The sequence below is a fragment of the Channa argus genome, chromosome 14 (assembly GCF_033026475.1).
Source record: "Channa argus isolate prfri chromosome 14, Channa argus male v1.0, whole genome shotgun sequence".
NCBI classification, from domain to species: domain Eukaryota; kingdom Metazoa; phylum Chordata; class Actinopteri; order Anabantiformes; family Channidae; genus Channa; species Channa argus.
The window spans coordinates 19,006,960-19,029,315 of record NC_090210.1 but is presented as its reverse complement, the minus strand read 5'-3'; the positions used below and the strand labels follow the sequence as shown (position 1 = coordinate 19,029,315).

The following is a 22,356-nucleotide window of genomic DNA, read 5'->3' as shown; positions in this document are numbered from 1 at the left end:
TAAGTGTATCAGTGTTAATTACACCCACGATTAATCTCCACTTTCTTCTCTCCTGTCGGTATTTCTGTCATGCTTTACATATATGACATCATTCGCCGATGTACAAACCTCTGTGGCAGTCATCTCTCCATCAAAGGCAAAGTCAGTTTGTTCGCTGTCAGTCTGCGTTTACAGACAGACCGAGACCGTCCCGAGACGCAAGCAAGAAAACAAGAAGCACCCAACTTGTAAGACCACGAATAATGCATTTCTAACCAGAGCACAGACTCTTCATAACCACAAATGTAACAAATGGAAATGCACTGGTTGTTTCTGTAAACTACGCTTTATCAGACAACACTACAGGGAAATTTAGAAGAAAGAACAAACACAAAGAAAAATAAGGAAAGAAAAGCAAACTAAAAGTAGGCGAGCAAAACAGACTCAGAGGAAGTTGAAACCTTCGGTCGGTCACTTTGACATTTAAGTGTAACATAATTAAATTTGCTTTGGGTAAAAACGTTAATGATATTCAGTCCAAGTAGGTGAAATATTTGCAGTTTTTCTATTTTGCAAACACACAATAATAAAATGTAATTTGATCATTTTGTTGCTGAACAGTAACCTGACTTTCAGGCCCTCCCCCTCCTCTCCATGCATGTTGACACTGAGGATGATCTGGATGCATTTAATAGTCACAGTCTCTCTGCATCACAGCGTGCATCACTTTAAACTCATCATTTGTGACTTCATAAGGATTGTTGCCTGAGAAAAATACGCCATCTTGGCCCTCCACTGCAAGCTACTTCACTGAAATGCCCTTTTAGCAGATGTTCAATTTAAATGATTCATTTTAATTTGTGCTGCTCTGCTCGAGTCTGGCAGCAATGCAGAAAGACTGAGTGCTCATACAAATATGGACATGTTTCCATGCAACTGGTGTTGAGCTTTTAACAGTCACTTCTTAAACTCTGAAGCTGTGAATGCATGTGATAAAACTGAGATGGGTTAGGCACAAAGCTGTGGTTTGGTGAAGAATTACTAACTACATGAAGACGGATGACCTCTTCAAAATCTCAAAACATGTAATAAACACATTCAGTCAAAAGATATAATGTTATTTCATGGCTGCTTAAAGCAAATGCACAGAATGCAGCTTCAGAAAGAAGATTCCAATCATTTTGGAATGAAAATTCCAAAATGATGCGATCAGTTTGCGTCTAACCCTCTCAATAAGGTGAAATAATTACAAGCCGATCAAATATGAAATGGTGAGACTTGCAGCTTCATCTCTGTGTACTTGTGATGTTGATGGGGATGTGGTCTACAGGATGAGAGAGTGACCAGGCAGAGATGAGGTTCTGAAAGTAGGAGAACTGACAGACACTGGGACAGACACAGTCTCCAGGTCAGCTCTGAACTGGTGATACAGCAGAGCGAGATACAGGACAGGATAAGGAGTTAACCGTTATCATTCTAAGCCAGAGGCGGGTACTGGAACATACAGGCGTACGCACACACACACACCTCCTCTTCCTCTGAACTGTCATGGTCATGGTAGCCCTGGGCTATGGAGGCAGTCAGGGAGGTTGCCTTGGGCTCCAGGTAGCAGAGGCACAGCGCCAAAGGGAAGGAGAGGGTGAGAGCATAGGGCACTGAGAAGGAAGTGGAGAGCAGGAAGAAGAAAATGAAAAGAAAGCAGGGGATGAGTGACGGTGACTTAATGGGCAAGAAGTTCTGCGCGCACTCAGGGAGGAAGCGCATCTCTGAAAGATCGGGGAATGTGATGTAGCCGTCCTCATCCAGGATGGAGGACAGGTCGGGCAGGTGCAGGGAGAAGGAGAAGAGTGTGCCACCACGGCTCTTGCCCTGCTCTAGCCTCTGCTTGCGGGCCGAGAGCAGCAGCGCCTGCTCCTCCAGCAGCGCGGCTTTGCGGTCGGCGCGGGCTTGCCGGCGGCGGCACCCAGCGCTGCTCTTGGCTGGACTGACTGACGAGGCCCGCTTGTGCATGTTCTCCCTGCGCCTCCGCCGCACTTTAGTTGATGAAACGGGAGATGAGGGGAGCGATAACTCGGAGCAGAGGGGGTCAGTTGTGAATACATGAGGGGAGCGCTGGTGGAGAGAAATGTCAACGAAGGGATAATGTGTGTAAATGGAGAGGGGGACGGGGGCGATTACGCATGAGCACACACACGAGTATAGTGTGGGGTCAAAGGAAGGACAAGAAAAGAAAAGCTAATTAGTAAAGCGCACAGAAGATGAAAGCACTTAGGCCTATTCTACTGCAGTGGGTAAAGCTTAAAGCAACTGGGAAATTCACAATCTTAAATCTTAAAAAGGAGTAAAAAAAGACAGTCACAGCAGGTTCTAAGAAACACGATAGTCTCTTTGACACACTGGTGGCATATTTTTATCCGTTCCCTCTCTTTGAACCAAGTACAAAAAAAAAAAAAAAACCATCAAAGCATCTGAAAGGTTCTTTTATCCAAATTAAATGCAGCTCTGAAATTGTTTGTACACAGTGGTTTACCTTTGTGTCTTGTCTGAGCGGTGTTGTGCCAGTGGGCTCTGGGGTCTCCACAGCGTCCATCTGAGCATCCTCCTGCTCCGCCTTCTCTTCCTCCGCTTTCTTCTCCGTGGTTACCGTGGTGATAATGTCTCCCTTGGCAATGACTTTGGTGGCCCCGTCTGCGGCACCGTCCTTCATAAGGGTCTCATGGTTCTCCATGATGGGAGCTGAAATGCCAGAGGAAAAGGATGGATGTGACAAACTTGAATCAGTGACATTTCCTAGACATCAAGAGTCCGTTTTCAATTCCAGACAAAAATATGACCAGTGGAATAAAAAGGTCTTATTCACTCCTCTGCACTGTTGTAATAATATCTTACTGTAATAATAATTTTCCAACTTTCAGGTCAACAACATTATTCTAAATACAGGAAATAAAAGGAACAAAAACTCGTTTCCTCTTTCAACAAAGGATTCTGTCAACATTTCCTCCCACTAAAAGCACCAGTAGCATCTTTCAGAAGGATGTTTTTTTGTTACTCAAAGAAAAAAAAACTAGCAGAGGAATTTAAGCTTTAAGGTTGTATTTTTAAAATTTGGCATTTATAAAATGACAAAGCTGTGCTGTGACAAAAGGGCAGCGTCGTTGCCCAAAATAGCCTGAACGAATAAACAGAACTCCTTGACAGCATTTATAATGAGGTGGCACTTGATGAGGTAGCTGACCATTAATCCCAACCCTGAGCTTTTTCTCACCTCCATCTAAGCTGCGCGACATGGTGTAGCGTTTGCTGGCAGAGCGCTCAAACAACGGAGCAGGTCTGATGATCTGAGAGCTGGCTCTGCGGGTCTGAGCCTGCGTTCTGCCACTGTAGCGAAACTTGGAGCCGAGGGTCAGGAACTTCTTTGGGGGTGCCTCAGGGGATACAAGTCTGTCAAAAGGTACAAACGCTCCGGTTAATGAAACCACAAATAAAAACACAGGTTTAAGCTGCAAAACATCACAAGTTCTCATTTTAATGCTTGAGAGAGCCTGCAGGCTTAGCTCGCTGCTTCCAAGAACCCAGGAGACTAGTTTTTGCTTGAAGCAACTTTGCACGTTGCCCAAATGGCAACAGCTACACACCTTCCCACTACAAAGAAATTATTTGTGGGAATTAGCAGTAAACTCATGTTTACAAGGCTGGCGTGATTGTGATCACGAATAATCAAAAGATGCCGAATACAGTAGTTGTAAAGACAACCAGCTTGTGTTTGGTGAATCCAACTAGACAAAATACTGTCTTTGCTACTGACAAAGCACATTGTTGAAATAGTAAAACTTTCACCTCCTATAATAACAGAATTAAAGAGGTACTGTTATTTAAAAAGGCAAACATCTTTTCTTATTTCTTACCTAAAGAAGGTGTGGTGTTCGACGCAGACCTTCCAGAGCCTTTTGGCAGCACGGTGATTTGGAAGCTTAAAACCAATTGTGCTTTCAAACTGCTCAAACTGCAAATGAAAAAAAAAAACAAACACAGAGGTTGGATCATATCACAGGTAAATCCTATAGTTCTCTCATTTCTACATAAAACAGCTGCACACTTTATATATAAAACAGCCAGTTGAGGTAATACAGGATATTAGACAGCAACAAAGCCTTACACGATGGAAATATTCCCCCATTTCCTGAAATATTATGTCAGTAACAAATGGGAAGTCAGTGCTGTTCTGCCCGGTCAGGAACATTTTGCTAAGAAGAGGACAGTATCTCTTCATTTTCACAAAGATCCGAAATTAGGAACCAATTTTCAACCAACGTTGAAGGACCTCAAATGATGATCCACCTGATTACCTCTGGTGATCTCAATGCATAAACAGAGCTCATTTATATTTCCTCACCTCACCAGGCCGTATTTTAATGTAGAAGTTGTTCCTCTTGTAAGAGATCTTGAGGATTTTGGGCCATGCAAATCTGTTGATTCGCAACCGGTCTCTGTAGATGAGGAGGCCACTTGCACAAACTCCCAACATGATCTCCACACCCTCAGAGTCCTGGGAACACACACACACACGCATGCACACACAAAACATTAATTTAACTGCTGATAGAATGAAACAAAATTCCTGACAATCTCAAAGAAGTCATTAAGCACAGCATTACTCCTCTTTTCCTGTCCAGGGACACAAAGTCCTGTTCCACAAACTCAAACCAATATAATACAATAATGTACTGTACGGGAGCTATTTAGGGGCCTTAACAAAGTTAAGTTCTACATAATAACAGGGTAAAGCAGGCAGGTGGAAAGTGGAATCAGGCATATGACACTGTAATCTTCTCTATGCAGGCTGTGGCGATGTTGAGCAATGACTCATAGGGAGAATGGAGGGCACAAGCAACAGTGTAGTCTGGGGAAGTGGTAGATTAAGCACAAAATGATGCTCTTCACTGCACAAAGCACGAGATGAGCAGGTGAAACCAATCACGACATTCTGAGAGGGAAACGCTGGAAAAACTGGCCTTTAAGTAACAGTCGCCTTTTAATGAAAGACAACTTTGTATGCAACCATGCACAAGTAGAAATCTCACACACACGCAGGTAAGTAAGCAAATGAAATGCAGCTTCTTACCTCTCCCTCAGCTGAAGCCAAGCATTCATAGAGACGCCCTACCAACTTTGCATTTAATGAGAGAGGAGAGAAGACAAAAGAGGGATGCTGGTCTGATATGTACATATTTTTCTTGTGTATCAAAACTATGACTCACAGAACCAACAATGAGCATTGATGTCTGCTCAGTTTGATCAAGGCCGCTTCCTCATCTCTGTCATCTCCTCCATTCTGATCTAAATTATGACGGCAATATCCTCCTCCATCGCTCACATCTAGACCCATTTTGACTTTCAAAGCGCTTCTGATAACTCATTCATATCTGAAGACTGATGACTGTAATTTTCTTTAATGATGACAGCAGTCTTGCTGAGGTGCTGCAGCCTTGTCTTTACTGCCTGTGTTCTAATGATACATTTGATCCCATCTGTTCAGTGGATTACAAAGAAAAAAAGAAAAAACACACAGCAACTACAACTCAAGTCATGCTGGGCCCCAGATCCCATCCTTCCACCCTTGAACCCCAAATCCGCAGAGGTAGCAATGATAAAATGTCAGCCGATCAGTGGTGCAGCAGAGGCATTACTGTGGCAGCCATGATGTTTCTGAAGCAGCGGTGTTGTGGTTGCAAGCATCACTACAGACTGCATGAGTCGAAGCTGTTAGTTTTACACACAGAGCTTATCAACTTGCATACATGACATCAACCATTACTGCAGACACGTAGGATCAGCACCATGATTCACTGATAGGAATTACTTAAAGGAAAGGGTGATGTTTTAGGAAATACACTTCTTCCCAAGAGTTGTTTTAGATGAGAGGATTAATACTATTTAAGAAGGAAGATGCGTCAAACAGCTGGTTAGCATATTTTTACTTTTCTTAAAAACAATATTCCGGGGTCAATATGAACACTGAAAAAGGTTTTACTTGCTGTAATCACTACAGTTCACACTGGCATAGAAGATATCAATAATCTAAGTCATTGTAATAGAACTGATGGAGCCACAGTACTTGTTTTGTGTAAAAATGCACTGAAATGGGTTATGGTCCTTGTTGCAGTTGCAGTGGAAGGAAAAAACCAAAAGACAAAATTTTGCTTTAAAAATGCTGCAGTTTGGCAAATAAAAACTTAGTGTGAGTATTTTAGGGAGTGTGAAGCCCTTTATGTGCTTCACACTTTATTTGGTCCCCGTATTTAAGGGGCATTTTTGCTAAAGGTCTGTGTTAACAGGAGGACTTATATACACGAGTAACACTTGTTTCAGTGTTGATATGTCCACCTGACAGTTGTTTTAAGACCTTCTCCTCTAACTCTCCGAAAGAAAGTATAGAACATATTTTTTTGGACATGAGTGACACTGCAAACTACTAATGTTTTGCGCCATCTGTGCCAGCTTCAGTCACATGTGTAACTTATTAAAAATTATATAACAAAGATGGAAGCAAGAACTTGGCGTCTACATAATTGTCTCCAATGTTTATCTTAGCTATAAAGTCTGCACAAGGAGTCCAATGTTTGAAGTGACTTGTTACCTTAGCATGATGGAGGTCCACGCCGTACATGGACAGCTTCTTCGCATTTTCCAGGAAGTGCATCTCTGCTTCGGCTGGTGTCATTCCCCTGATAGGACAGTGGGTAACAAATCGGACATGCAAGGTCAACATGTAAATCAATGTGAATGTGCAACATGATAGAGTAATGAGTCCAAAAATATGAAAAAAGTTGTTTATATGGATGCTTTTAACTGATGCTCCACAGAGTACAACAGTATAAGTGCATCGTTTTTGTTTTTGTTTTTTTAGCATAGGCCTTCAGAGAGACCCTAATCCTGGCACTGTCATTTCCTCGCTTCACCCACAGGACAAGATAGGGCTGCATCAAATTACATTAAAATGGTGTGCATACAGGGAGGACGGGTACAAATCACAGCCAGCCAGCATTTATAAGAAAATGACAATCCAATATCTGCAGAAACAATGGCTTTAAAACCAATTCCTCTTCCTGGTGCATCCCTCAGGTAACCCGGCTGAGCTAATAATATAAGGCTTAAAAGAACTGACAACACATTTTCCAAGTTCCGGTTTACATCATGAGCAATAGGGTCCAATATAAGTGCATAACTTCCTGTCATAGATAGACTTTTATCAACAGTAAATGTATGAATCAATCCAGCAACATGCAAATCAAAATCGAGCAAGATGCTGTCAAAAGTATGCTTATTAGATAACAGGGCAGTGACTAACTTGTAGGTTTTGTGGAGTTCTATGACTTTGTCCTCAAGCTCTTTGGTCTGGTTGGGTGCGAAGCGAAGCTCACTGATGTAGTCGCTGCCCTGTTCCTCAGGGTCGTAGTCTCCCAGTTCAGACTGCACTGTGTAGGAGCCCAGCACTGTGTGGGTGGCAAAGGAGCAGGGGAGGCGACCTGAAAACACATCATCTCTCAGCTGTAGGCACAAGTAGTACCTGTGAGAGGGAAAGAAATGGAAAATAAACCCATTATTTGTTTTTTATTATCTTATCCATCTTCTGCATTGATGATCTGTGCACCCACCTGGTGATATCCTCAGTCAGCTGGGAGGGGTCTGGGGGGTAGAACTTCACATTGAAAGCAAAGTTCCATGGACCAACTGAGATGGAAGAAGGACATTAAATTACCAAAGCAGCATTTTACAATTGCACACACCTCAATTGGCTTTTCACACCCAAATATAATCAAACTGGTATATTACAGTACTTACTCCTGATCTGCTTCTTTAGCTCCTTGGTAGGGTCCAGCCAATTCTGCACAAAACATCCACAGAGAAAAACAACAACAAAGTTGTTTAAGCAGGATATTTTCACTTCAAGGAGATAAAACCAAAGAAATGTATTCCCACTGTGACATGTTTAATACTTTTGAGAGGCACTGTACCAATAAATACGACGAACAGCAAATTATATTGTAGATTTTTCTGAATTACCTTCTGATTCTCTGCATCTCTGTATGTAATGCCAAAGTAATCCTTCTCTAGTAGATTGAGGTGATCACACACCTTTTCAAAGAGCACTTGGCCCTTGGCTCGTTTCTGTGAGAGAGGAAAAAAAAAATTGAGACTTGACAATGCACTTAAAGCATTATCCCAACTTTTACCATTAAGAAAGTATCATTTAAAATGGATTATACTAGCAAAATCCAATCATGTTATTTTGCATAAGAGAAGAGTTTTCTAGCTTTGTCTATAGCGTTCCTTCATCTTGCTAACCTTATTTTAAGATTAAAGAAGTTGATATACAGTTTATATACACATGTGATTGACTGAGATTGCAGAAAATTTTATAGGTGATGACATAAACCATATACAAGATTTAATAAAACCACTAACAAATAAAGTCCAAGAAAACAGATATTATGAATCACAGTCTTTGGAATTTGCTGATGCATTGATCTTGGCATAATTACTTCAAGTCCTTTTTTCAGAGCAGCAACACAACTTTTTAAAATTAAACTAACAGCATAATAAGGCAGCTTACATCACCTCAGCATGACAGCTACTCAAGCTACTGGACCTGCTAGGCCACCATAGATCGATTCCTTTTAACAGCATTAATACAACTTCCAGCTTCTGGGCTAGAGGCAAACATCAGCTACATAAACTGACAGCCAGATGTCATCAGCTGGCTCATCAGCTGGCTCCCCCCACTTCACAGTGTCATTGGGTCAGCTCAAGAGGGATATTTCAAGGCCTATGTTGCCACAACACAGATGCCTCCTCCCTGTGCGGAGTCAAAGCCACATGTCCGGATACGATGAAAGCCATCGTCACATGTTCAGTGTAGCATCAGGAGTCACAACACACCCATCCATCTGCAGGCACAAAAATGTGGTGTGTGTGTGTGTGTGTATACCTGAAGTAGGTGACTAAATGAAAATGTATGATGCACAAACGATTTGCCTGAGAAAACTCCGTGTGTGCACGATTTTTACAGCCTTATAAAGCTGACGTTGGCACAGAGTTAATCCTTTCAGAATGTTTTTTCCAAGTCCTGTCACTGCTACTGCTGCCTGGCTATGTGACAGTAGCTTCTCAACCCAACACCTAACTCTGGTGACATGAACACACAGAGACACACAGTCCATATCTGCACTGCCCCACTGGTCAGGCTTCATCACAGTTGTCAAACAGATGTCGCTGTGGAAACCCAAAAAAAAAAAAAAAATTGTCAGGAGTGCAGCAGATTCAGTCAAATCATCTGACAAATACTCTGAGCTTGTTCATCAATTTCAAGATGTTTCAGGCCGAATTTAGAGACGAAGCAGCAGCTACTGCAGGTTTGCACATTCACATTGACATTTATATGTAAGAGGCTGCATTGCTAAACCATGTATTAAAAACACGGCTGATACTAAAGGTTACTTGACAGATTAAACTGGAGACCATTTTCTCAATCACTCTGTCTATAAAATTGTAAAGATGCCCTTCAGAGCCATTACCGACTTCAGATATCTTGTCTTTGTCTGACCAACAGCACAAAAGCCAAAGATGGTCAGCTTACAATCACATGAAACAGAGCAAACCAGCAAAACATCAGAGTTTAACAGAATAAACAGCTACCTTAGATACGTAGCTGCAGATTAACTTTCTGTTGATCAACTAATTAATTAAGAGGCTAATCATTGTAGCTCTTATTAAAAGACGACACTCTTATGTGTTTTAAAGATAGGATGAGGACATACATTTAAACTTAAGGAATTTTTAAAAAATATACCAACATCATCATTTACAACAACAAGACCGTGAAATGGAGGATTTTATTTGCGTCTCCGCTGAGACATAAAACCCTCTGAAGTGAAGCCTAAAAAGTACAGCAGTTCTCTCTCAGAAAATGATAAGAAACGATTAGTGCAGACATTTTTCCCACAGGAGGAAATTGAGTTGAGCTGGAAAAACTATAAGGTCAGGCAGATAAAAATGTCAAATCTTGACATTCTGGACCAGTTTCAAATAGAACGGGAAGGGGGGGTGTATAGTCCCTGGTAATTATTTCAGGATCCTCTGACCTCTATTTTGTCAGTGTGTATAATACCATAAGCTGACCTTGCTAATGTCTGCTGTGTTTCACCCACAGTGGTTACTTTCAAACAAGGTTTTGTCTCCTGTTTTTTTTCAGTAAGACTCTACCTTACTGGTTGCTATGACAACTTCTCTTGCATGTAGGAAACAAATTTGTCATTATTTGATGTCTCTCGTTTTTCACTGTAAAGATAACTGTTAATTAAAGCTTTTCAGTCACGGCATTTGTATTACAGCACGTGTGCCATGAAGAGACTGTTGCTGTGATCAGTCATATTGTCAAGCTACCGGCATCACCCAGTTGTAACTCCTGCCAACTGCATCACAGCAGCATCAATTATCACAGCTCCATTTTGTGTTACCGCTCTTTAATACACCCTCCACCACAACTAGAAGAGGCAGGCTGGATTGCTATTTATAGACACAGCTTGTAACTGATAAAAAAAATGCTTAATGAAGTTTACTCAAACAACCTGCAACAAGCTGTCATTGTTAACTTATCAGTTAATTTTTGCACAATCAATTAATTCTCAATTCCCAGAATAAAGTTTTCATCACTACTGGCTGAGGAAGCATTGCAAATTAAATAACTTTTTGAGTGCTCCCGTCAAATGAAATGAGAAATCACCTTAGGACTTATTAATTTGGTACAGTAGTTTAATTGATAGAGAAAATAATCACTGGCATCATCCCTAAATGATATTGAACTGAAAAAAAAAGAAGAAAATCCTCATTTAGGCAGCTAGATAGAGCAATTGTTCAGTTAACTTGGTAAAAGACAATAAACCTTAAAGAAAACCTTAAACTAATGACCAAATTGTAAAATTTGTGTGTAGCTATGGATATGGCTTTTGCTCAGAAGCTTCATATTTTTAATAGATAGTCCCCTAAAAAAATATTTTATGGAGTTTAAAAGACAGTAGAAGACAGGGAGTATCTAAAGAAACAGACCACTCAGTTGCTTTATGGGAAATGTAGGATGCAGCATTTTTGTGGCTTAACCCACATTAGGGGCTTAAAGTCAGGATGCATGTACCAGCTTTGCTGCATTCGTTTGTTAATTCTGTGTCTTGTAAAGTTTTGCATCGTTCCAGCACTAAGCGGTTGCAATGCCCCAGATACTGGGAGTAAGTTTTAGGTGTAAAAGCAGGTTTCCCCTCAGTTTTTATTTTTAATTTTTCTGGTTCGGTATTATGCTTTTATCTTACATTCAGACCAAGGATAATACCTTTAAATATATTCCATTTAAGTTAAGCAAAACTCAGTTTATACAGCACTTCTATCAGAGCACGAGCACTTGTCCCTAAGAAAAATCTTCTGAAAAAAGTGTAGAAACAAGACTGACAGAGCCTGTGCTGGTTTCAACTCAAATTTAAGACTTTTTAAGACGACTTTGAATACAATCTAAGACATATGTTATTGGATCCAATTGGGACAAAATTATGAAGGACATGAAGAAAAGTAAAATTTTCATGTTGAATTTAAGAAATTAATCTATTCGTAGTACTTGTACTGTGTGTTATTTTAAGATCGAGTAAATTTTACTGCATCACATCTTTTAAAGTGGTGTGAATCCACTGAAAGCCATGTTTTAAAAAATATCAGCTCGTTAAAGGTAACCAATCATGGAAGACGAGTTACAACAGCAAGTATCATTTTGGCCTCACCTCAAGTATGTGAATTAACATTAGTTAGCAACAGATGATCTCACCAATCAGCATCAGAAGAAAACAGGAAGCTGCCACAGCTTTGCTAACAAAAAAAAATTTTAATTATTTTTCACAGCCACACATTTAAGTCCATAACAGCTGTTGAAGAATATGCTTTGTGCAGCAGCGTAGATGTGACAAAGATTTTTCCTCTGATTTTTTTCAGAACTTTAAATGCAGGTTATTTCCATTATTTGAATAGAATATTTTACCCCAGAAAGCATTGCTACAGACAACTTAAAGTTGTAAAGTTGAAGAATTTTTAAGTCTAAAACATAGATTTCTGAATTTTAGGATTTAAAAAAGGACCTGCAGAAACCCCCCAGTTCCAGATTGACGCTTATTTCCTGATCACTGGTCACATTTGGACATAAAGTTATCAAGCCAAAACACAAAACCAATGACAGTGATTCCCTCCAAAGCCCCTACCCCCATCAAAACAGCCAGTTCATTATTATATCCAAACCCGTGGTGTTGAGGAATCTGCTCAAAGGAGAAATGTGGAGGAGGGTCTGGTTCTCTCCTTCAGTCTGCACAAAAGTCAAAAGTCTCAGTAAACATGCAAGAATTAAACGTCATACGCAAATTCACTACTTTCACTATGCTACTGTTTAAATCCTGAATTCATAATGGCCTAAGAAAGGAAGACTGTTTGAAGGCTGAAAGCATCTATTATGTTGAGGAGCTCCTACACTCAGAGTGACAACAAAAAGACATTTTCCTGGACTGATTGTGGGTCTTGTTTCGCATTAGGGGGGTTATTTGTGAGTCCTGGAAGCTTAAGAGCTATAGATAATCAGAGTAATTGTTCCAGTCAAGAGTGCACAGTGCTACTTTGGGAAAAAACATTTACTTACACAGCAATTTCACACAATATGAACTGTGAATGTGAAATCCAATCCACCAAAGCCTTAAAAGACTTGTGATACAGATTGCTGCAGTCAGCTTCAGCATAGCTGCCATTTTACAGTAATGTAACAACATTTATTTTTTGATTGGCTAGTGTAGAAAATAATGAATGCATTTAACACATAATTCTGCTTTCTTATTTCAACCAAACAACTACTTTCTGATCAAAAGCAGACAGCAATGGTAGGACTGACTTTCCACTAATTTGCTCTCCTGTTCTCATAAGGCTTAACTTCAGGACAGCAGATGGGCTTGCAACTAAACATTTAAGGACTTCTCAAAACTATGTTGATAAGCTTTGTATGACAAATCCGATGAAGAAATTTGCAATGCAAATGTCAATGCACGGTAAGATCCAAGGAATCCCTACTTTTCTCAACAGGCTGTTAAAGTAGCACAGCCTTCAGTTCTTTGGCCTGATAAACAGAAATATATGGACAGCTAACACACAAACATGCAGACAGAAACTGTTTACGCGAGTCACATTTTTTTTACAAAAACAAAAATGCAGAAATTGAAGTTGCTGTCTATCTGTGGACCATTATTTTTGTGTTTTGGATGTCGTGATTAAATGCTGCCACATGTTGCATTGTTTTTCAAATTACTACAACTTTCCCACGAACAGTGGGAAACTGTTTTTCGCTCATAAGTGCTCATGGTTTTACTTGCACACAGGGACTCTTGAAGTTGTGCCACCAAACCACAAAATAGTGAAACAAAAAACAGCCTTCATAAAACACAATTAAGATCATGAAAACTTGTGCACACATATGAGAAGAATTTTTGGGGTCAGTAAATCTGATTGAAAAGATTATACATTTCGGTCTTGGTCTAATCCAAGGGTGGGCAACACACGCTCCTCGAGGGCCACAGTCCTGCTGGTTTTGGGGAACTATCCTTCTCTATTCACTGCTGACTACCTGGATCAGGTACGTTGAGTGAATGTGAAGCTGGGGAGTGGTGGGCAGGGCAGGGCGGCGGCTCTCGACCCACCCCTGGTCTAATCTATTAAAACCTGATGCAAATACTGCTGCTGCCATTGCTGCAATGCTTTGTGATATGGCAGTGGTAGTTTAATTTGAAACAAAAGAGAAGAAGAGTGATTAAAAGTCAGTTTAGACTGAAACGTTTTTCCATTTGAGCTCTTATTGACTCAAAACAATACTTTGGAATTGCTTTTCCAAACAAATTTGGCTCTGTTCTTCTATCACACAGTTTACATCTCCTTCAGATTAACAGTGGACCTGTAGTGGAGGACCTGATGGAAACATCATCTCACAATCAGCACTGCTCGCAGTTACTGAAATAAAAAAAACACTATGCGTTTCTGACCTCCACATTGAGGGTGTAGTCAGAGCCGTCCAGCAGAGTGACTTTGCACTGCATGATCTTCACCTTCTTCACTCCTTTCAAAGGAGACCTGGACAGACGACTGGTGGATGATCTGTGGGATACCTGATCCTCTTCCTGCTGCTCCTGAGAAAAAGGGAAAATCTGTCAGTTAACAATAACAGCTAGAGTGATTAATTTGTATAAAAGCTGCAGCGTGTTTGTGATATTTTTGTCCTGCACGTTTCTCTAACTCTTGTGTTAAACACAGTAATGCTGTAAATGGTCTTCACTTATTTAGCACTTTTCTACCTATTGGCACTCAAAGTGCTTTACACTGCTTCTTATTCGCCCATTCACACTCACAATCACACACACTGGTGAGCTGGGGATTGGGGAACCGCTCTACCTTTCTGCGCCACAGTCGCCCGCTTTAAAGCCGTAAGAAATCAACACATTTATTTCACTGACTGAATATAATTTTGATTGAAAACTGAAATTGTAAATAGAGCACAAATGAAAAATACTTTCTGCACACCACCTAGCAATACACAGATACTTGTGCCAGAAGCTGGATAAGTAAAGGGCCAATAAGAGGAGAACCCATTCTCTTGACTTCACCCAAATTCTACCTTCAACCCTGCAGAAATGAATATTGACCAACGTGACTTAGACTATATTACATTGTATTTGTCCATGTTAATGGCTTGCTCCACTGGCTTGTTAATGTTATGCCAATTAAACCTCCTCAGTTGTCTAACAGTCATCATCACCTCCTTACCTAACTGCCCCTAATGACACAAATGTCCTGTAGTTGTCTCTGGCAAAACCACCAGTTGAGTCACAATGTCATAAAACTTAAAAAGAGACCAACACCCGATTTGAAGTCCCACAGAAAAGAATTGGACATGTACAACCTGTGAGAGAAATTTTCCTACAAATGCAAAATGCCTGTTTATGGTGACCAAATGCTACAATCGCACCTCCGCAGACCTTCTGTCTGCACTGTCTTTAGACCAGGGCTTCATCAGGAAGCTGTCCCGGCAGGGAACACAAAGGAGACGTGTAGTCTCAGATACTTGCTAATTAGATTCCTGACCACTGTGTATGTTCTGTAAGGTTGATTTGCATTGAGCCATTCCTTAGTGTTTTTCTGTAAATTCAGCTGCTGAGCTGGTTAAAAGACACCATAACCTGTAAAACCTTGTCAATCTGATTGACCCACTCATGAGTGTAGTTCTGTTCTGCTCTGCATGTTTCTCTGTTTTGCTGATTAAACTCACCATAGCCAAGACTGTGAGCTGCCTTTTGCCTCCGTAACTTGCCTTACAGTTTTGGACACGGCACCGCCATTTTGTCTTAAACTGACTAAATCCAATTTATCACTTGAATGAAAACAAAGCCTTCCTGACTGACTTTCTGCTGAAAAAGAGGCCACTGGCTCAGAGATATTGTTCCTTCTTACTCACAGCCAGAGTGGAGTTAATGTCCTCCTTTACAGTCTTCTAAAAAAAATATCCCATCTTGTTCTTTAGGCTATATCCATAACCACTACAGCATCACACGTCAGCACAGGTCAATTTTAGAGAGCATGAAATCTGACAGAGTAATTGATAGTTTTAGATTCTTGAAAAGATGGCTTATGATACAAAAACAAAGAGCATGAAGGTTTGAAACTGCCAAAGTGTGTGTCTCATAGGAACTGAAAGTGCTGTGATGCCTCTCAGCCATGCTGTATCAATTCACAAGGCTCTGACAATGGCAGTGTCATCCATCAGTCCCAGTATGACATGATGGGAGCTGATTATTGTGGCTAAATGTAGTTCAGGGGGTTTATCCATGTCACCTTAAACAAAATGTTGTTTCTTTTTTTAATTCTTTTAAGCCACACAAGTGTTGTTGCTCTATCATTCTGTTGCTTAGTCCAACACTTTGAAACACCATGTTGCGTATGGTAAACATGCTAAAAACATGTTTCTATACTTCTTTTAGCATTTAGGTCAAAGCACTGCTGTACCAAACATTATAAAGCCTTGGCATAGTCTTGTTTTGCATCAGAAACATGCACTCTCCAGCTGTGCGTAAGAGTCAGTAATATAGATAATTTATATCAGTAATAGATGTTCATAACTCTGACATTTTCCTAAATATATGTAAGTGAATTACTGGTTTCTGTGATTTAGGCAAATGTGGTGAATAAAATGACTGATCAAGATACTTCACCACATTCATGCAGAAAATCCTGTAAATCTAAAATTATTTTAAGCCAGTTGAGGACTGATGCAACCACAACTATTAAACCAGACACTTGGAATATGAAACCAATAAGTGTAATGATGTTTTGCTATGTTGCTCAGCCTGGATAACAATGAATCTACCCATCACCTCACTGGGCTTCTGTTGCTTCATTAAATTACTTACGACTTACATATTACGATTCAGGTGTAAAAGCATGCTCCATTTCTTTTCGTCATCAGACACCCTATTTCCATACTAAATGTTTGCACATCATGATCAAAGCCACACTGCTAGGTCAGTAAAGTCACGGGCCAGAGCATCCTCAAATTACATTTACATGCTCAAACATGTGGTGAATCATAAGAGGCCAAAATACCTCTAAACCAAATCCACTTTTTTCAGCACTACCACATCTTGGTGTTGTGATTGATTGACTACTTATCATTGGCCACTTGTAAATTACAGGAATTTACAAGCTTACAGTAAACCCAGAGTTGCACACAGAAACAATGTTACATCATCGCAAAAACACTAAGACGTAGCAGCTCTGAGCTAATCCCTACTTTAAGTGCATACACTCACTCTATTAAATCATTAGAAAGCAGCTCATCAGATCGTCAGTTGTGCGGGTAAATCTAACTACTACTGTAAGTAATTTGTGTCTCCAACTATGTCAGTAACACATTTGTGACTTCCACAGCTGCATACAAAATCCGTATCTTCAAATGTTCAAAAGCCCTGGGGTTTTATATTCAACCGAGCATCTAAGTTTTCTCATCAGTTCCACTGCTGTGTCACACTGTGTCAGTACACTTAGCTGAATTAGTGCCTGGAGTCAACACATCCACCCCATATCCACTTTAACAGCTTGGCTTGCTTGCAGGCGCATGTCATGCAGGACCATAACCACAACTAAGGACACACTGGTCATGTCAAGAGTAGTTCTATATTTTCTTCATGTTCGTTTTCAATATTTAAATGGAGACGATTAATTCAGGTGAAGGATGAACGGTGTAATGTCTTAAATCCAACCTCAATATCAATCTGTGTTATCAATATGTTTATCTGCACCGTTTATACCCTCAAATCTACAATCAAAATAAATTGTTTATTGTTGATGATATCTTATTGAATATCCGCGACAACTGGCTGGTGATTTTGTAGGCCGACATACAGAAATGAAGGGATGGCCGTGGTTACAAAGAGACTGACCTGTTCTTTCCTAGCTGGGGTGCTGTGTCCGGCAGCAGGGGGCAGCTGCTCGGGCTGGTTCTGAGGCGAAGTGGTTTCGGCAGTTTCTTGGCCGGGTTGGGATGCTGCTTTCCCGCTCCGCTTCTCTGTCTCCTTGTTCTCCTGTGGCTGCTTGGCCTCCGAGTCTGCGCCTGTTTCAGTTGTCATGGTAAATCACGCTGGAGTGGAAGGGAAGAGGACAGTAAAGGAGAAAATTGGATGAGTCAGCTGACCGGTTATGCAGCGATTTGATGTTGTGTTTGCAGCACATTGTAAAGATAAGTTCCTCTCTGATGCAAATGCAGAGATGGGGATATTGTTTGACAGCAGAATAAAAGGTGAAATAGATGTAAATGGGCCATCATGAAATTCTAAAAGTTTTTTTCACACACACTGTGGGGCTCAATTAAAAAAGTTTAAAGTAATATTGTATAGGACAGGATCATTTCCATTCCTGCTTCATCTGCTAAATATGCATCACATTTGTGCAGTAACATTCTCTTTTGTCCAAAATCCAAAGATATTTAGGTTACATGGTATGAAGCAGAGAAAAGCAGCAGATTATCACAGTAAGAAAGCTGCTACCCCAGTTAACCATTATCTGGGCCAAAATTAGATAAAACATCTTATGGCCAGTTTTGTCAAATAAAGATAACAGATTGTACTGGGGGTCTCTGTGATAACTGTACACACAGGCTTCGACATTAGGGTGTGAGGTTAAGAGGACGTGTGTACGAGGCCACACGCTGGACCTCTGCTGCAGAGAATCTGGGATTTGTAGTACAGATGCCTGTCATTGTGTAGTTGGCCTGGTTATCCCCGGGCTCTATTTATAGGAGCACGTTTTCTCGGATAGGATGGTTAGGAGGAGGATCTTTGACTTCCAGTCATGGCTGCATACAGAAACTTGTGGGTCAACAAAACCCACACTGCGGTTTGAGGGGATCCCTAAACTGTTGACATGCTGAAATTACATCTGAAACGATGGAGAACTGTGGCTTTCAGAAATACAGTGGAAGAAAATGAAAAACACCTGACTATTTTGTAATTGCCAAAAAACAATGTTGCTATTTGAAAGACAAAATTTGGCCTGCACGGCTGACTCCTCATGCCCTGTTGTGAACAGCACTGAAAGACATGGCTGGAGTTCATGCCTCCGTCTTACTCCCTGTGACAGAATCATTTGAGCCGAATGTTTTATTGTCGCTGATAAAGCCCAGTTGGTTTGACAAGTGTTAACTCAATATGACCACTTATCTAATGCCGAAGGATTCTATTCAAATCTTCAACTTCAGTAACTACAGGTGTTACAACAATGCTATAAAGACAAATGAAATCAAATTCAACTAGAATACAAAATAATAAAAAACACCTCTGCTGTAATCAGCCAACAGCCTGCACATCTACAGTAACCTTTGCTACCCTTAACCCACCACCCTCAAACACAGTTCCTGTTTCATTGGGGGGGGGAAGAACATCTTAGCACCATAGAAATGGAGGAAGAATACATTCAGTCACTGGTGACAGGCACTCTTCACAGGGCTACACAACAGCCCACACAGTAGCTTTGTGTATGGCTCGTGCCATGGACTGGTACATACATTATGCATTCAGAAAGCTGTATTCACAACTCATTTTGTGCCTAGGATTACTACACAGCAGCGGCTGATGTTTACGTCAATATAGCCCGATCACATTGAGCACAATTCTTTCTAAATGTGTTTTGCTGCTCTATTATAGTTACATAACAGAGATTCAGACTCCGTTCATGACAGCTTTCACGTATGTCTTACACAGCTGGTGTTTGGTACGTTTTTCCAGGGAAAATCCTCAGGCAGACAGCAAGCGAGGATGGTGATTTTGCAATATTTTATCATGACCAAATCTTGTTAAAAGTCTTATAAAATGTTGTACAGTTTCTTTTTCAACACTTGCAGTTAGGTAAAGGTTAAATAATCTTCAAGGAGTTGGTACACGAAGCAAATACACATTTTTTTTTTGGAGCTAAATTAATAGAAAGATGCTGATTTAGTTTTCCATCGCTCTTAGCTATTGCTGGTATGAGCCCATTGCTGAGGGGAAGTTCTGAAAATGTATTTTATGTAATTAAAAATGAGGAATTGATAGAAGAAGTAGTCAGCATAAAAAGTGGCAGACAGAAAATTTAAAAGAACCTCAAACAACATCTACAGAAAATGCAGAACAAACATATCATATGTATCACATGAAACCAAGAGTAGCACTTTAAAACAGCTTTTCACTTAACGGTCAAAGGAAGGAAGGGACATTTTTCACAGTTGTAATTGCACATAGAAACTGATATTTTTTTATAATGTACCTTCTAATGCAGAAACCATTCCTCTGTCTTCCTCCAGAAACCTGAAGCTGAACAATTACATCATTACTATTTCCGCCCATTTCTTTTCTCTGATATTGATCATAACTTACCCCCAGTTGATCGAACTCACTGTCTACTGCTGGATAAACTAATTAAATCACATATTATACCTAATGGCAATACAACCTCAGCAAGGGCTGCGTTTGTCTACGCTAAAAGCTCAGCAGAGGCATATCTATATGTAGCTACATTACATAATTGATCAGTGACACTAAATGCTGTGGAGATGGCCCATGCATGCAAACCTCCATTTTGAGATGCATTTGTGAATGTAATGCACTCTGTTAAACCCTGGACGCACACGCACACACACACACACGGACGATGAAGGACTGCCATCTGTGCTGAGTGCCATTAGCTAGAGTGCACCGCAGCTGGCCCCCTCCCCTCCACCCCTGCACCCTACACCCATAACTCCCCTGGGGACTTACGGAGGTTACATGGAGGCAAATTGCTGGCGTTTTTTAACGAGTCAAGGCCCATCGCGAGCATGCTTGTCGTATATGATGCGACCCTTCCGCATGACTGCAGGGCTGACAGCTGTCACACACAAACCCAGCTACTGTAACAGGATACCATATAGCTGGTCTGGCCACTCAAATGAGACACCTCTGGTGAGGGATTTCCAAAGTGTTTTTAACTGCCCTGTCTTCCAAAAAAACAACACAATTATTGATACATTTTGTAGAGGATTTACTGCCCCTTTACATCTACAGTATACTGAAAGAATTCAACAAGAACTGTTAGTTGCTGGTGGGATACTGTCACAAAATTAAGAGTCTATATTACTTTTGAACAAAACGTCAATTCTAACATCAACCAATTCATAATGCTGTAAACATCCTTTCAGACACAGGCCTTCGTTATATATACATTTTTAATGGTGGGGGGGACAAAAATCCACCTCCATTTGTGCAAAAATGTGTTAAAAACTTTATTTGAAAACAATAAAAAGCTTCAAACTTTTAGTTAAAAATTTCCTTTTTGTTCACTTTCCTTTGAATGCATCTCAATAAGGAAACACAAAGGCGAAATTTTATACCAAAAGGACTTTGATTTTGGAAGATTTAAAAAGCTCAGGCTGCTTAGTGAATGTTTGTTTCATTTAGCTTTTGTCTGAATTGGTCAATTTGGACCCCATCATGTCCATTCAAAGGGACTTAGGAAGAGTTGTCTTGATAGCCACTATAGCAATGAAGAATGTTTACAGCAAGATTTTGCTGAATGTCTTACCCCCCCCTTACCCCCGGTTTCCTGTCTGCTACACTTACACCTATCAAATAAAGGCACAGATGCACAAAAAAAAACCCTAACATTTCACAGCTACAGGAAGACCTGCTCTTAACAATTCATCCATACAAATTCAAACAAGCCAGATCTGATTTCAGTGTGTGCTGTCAGAACCTTCTTCGGCTCTGACGCAGCATTAACTGATGATTTCCATCCGTAGAACGAGCTCAAAAACTGTAAAATCACTGTGAGCAAAACTTAAAAGACTGATACTTTGAGAAATTGCTTCTTAAAAATAAAGCCATAACTTGCACAAAATACTAAATATTGAATTTATTATTTAACTGCTAAAGTCACACAAAACAATCCAGCAATGACTTCTACCTTTGTGATGGTTATGAGGTTCAGTTTTCATCAAACTGAGTATTGTTCCTATTATTTGGTCCACCTCATGTTCATCAACAAAGACTACATAACCGCCCTGCTGCATATTGCAGCACAGTTCAGCAACAGCATAAACTCCATCCTCCAACACGGTCATACAGTTTCATCAAAGACTGAACATTAGTTGATTTGTTTAAAATGTAGCAGCCATTATAAAGCCTTTACATCTAGTCTACATATACATTTTTAAATTGAACCCCCAAACACCAAACTGAACCAGATAAGTGAGGGCAAGAATCAGGGGAAAGCAGACTGATCTTGTAAAGAAGGCCAAAACTCGCAAATATTCTTTTAAATGGATAAATCTGATTAATATCTTCTCAATATGTTGGGCCCAGAATGTGGAAAAACCAAGAAACAAACTACAAAATATCCTGAAGCCCAAGGAAATCTCACCGAGTTCCTCGTCTTGTCCGACCAAATATATTCAGCTTGTAATGATGCAAAACAAATGAGCAGCATATGCTGACGTCTGAGAGGGTGGAGAATGTTTCTACTTAAAAACATCTTCAACATCTAATGGATCATAATACTGCACTCTGCTGTGTTACACTCCACAAAGAGCAGTAGCAGACCTTAGGGCTTTTTTCGTTTTCCACAAACACCCATCTCCCTCGTTGTTGACCTTTTGTTGACAGAATCAATGGAAAGAAGCTGTTGCTGTTTACTTTCATACAACATCAAGTTGCGTATGTTGTTCTCAACATAAAGTTTACAGTGACGTAATCACAGTTT

General features: G+C 40.4%; 1 protein-coding gene across 19 annotated transcripts in view; it reads right to left on the bottom strand.

The window, feature by feature from the left end:
• LOC137140539 (band 4.1-like protein 3) overlaps window positions 1-22,356 on the bottom strand; it is a 44,548-nt gene that overhangs the window by 12,255 nt on the left and 9,937 nt on the right. For 6 of the 19 annotated variants that reach the window (XM_067528800.1, XM_067528798.1, XM_067528803.1 and 3 more), the window contains exons 2-15: window positions 17,532-17,728; window positions 14,085-14,228; window positions 8,044-8,148; window positions 7,822-7,864; window positions 7,635-7,710; window positions 7,328-7,546; window positions 6,617-6,704; window positions 5,102-5,146; window positions 4,373-4,525; window positions 3,885-3,982; window positions 3,245-3,420; window positions 2,510-2,715; window positions 1,507-2,091; window positions 109-162 (exon numbers count right to left, since the gene is read on the bottom strand). In XM_067528800.1, coding sequence (XP_067384901.1) covers window positions 109-162; window positions 1,507-2,091; window positions 2,510-2,715; window positions 3,245-3,420; window positions 3,885-3,982; window positions 4,373-4,525; window positions 5,102-5,146; window positions 6,617-6,704; window positions 7,328-7,546; window positions 7,635-7,710; window positions 7,822-7,864; window positions 8,044-8,148; window positions 14,085-14,228; window positions 17,532-17,717 — 2,178 coding nt within the window. In that variant the 5' untranslated portion in view covers window positions 17,718-17,728. Of the gene's footprint in view, window positions 1-108; window positions 163-1,506; window positions 2,092-2,509; window positions 2,716-3,244; window positions 3,421-3,884; window positions 3,983-4,372; window positions 4,526-5,101; window positions 5,147-6,616; window positions 6,705-7,327; window positions 7,547-7,634; window positions 7,711-7,821; window positions 7,865-8,043; window positions 8,149-14,084; window positions 14,229-17,531; window positions 17,729-19,887; window positions 19,929-22,356 lie in introns of all 19 variants that reach the window. The other 13 variants (XM_067528808.1, XM_067528813.1, XM_067528810.1 and 10 more) reach the window with 7 other exon arrangements.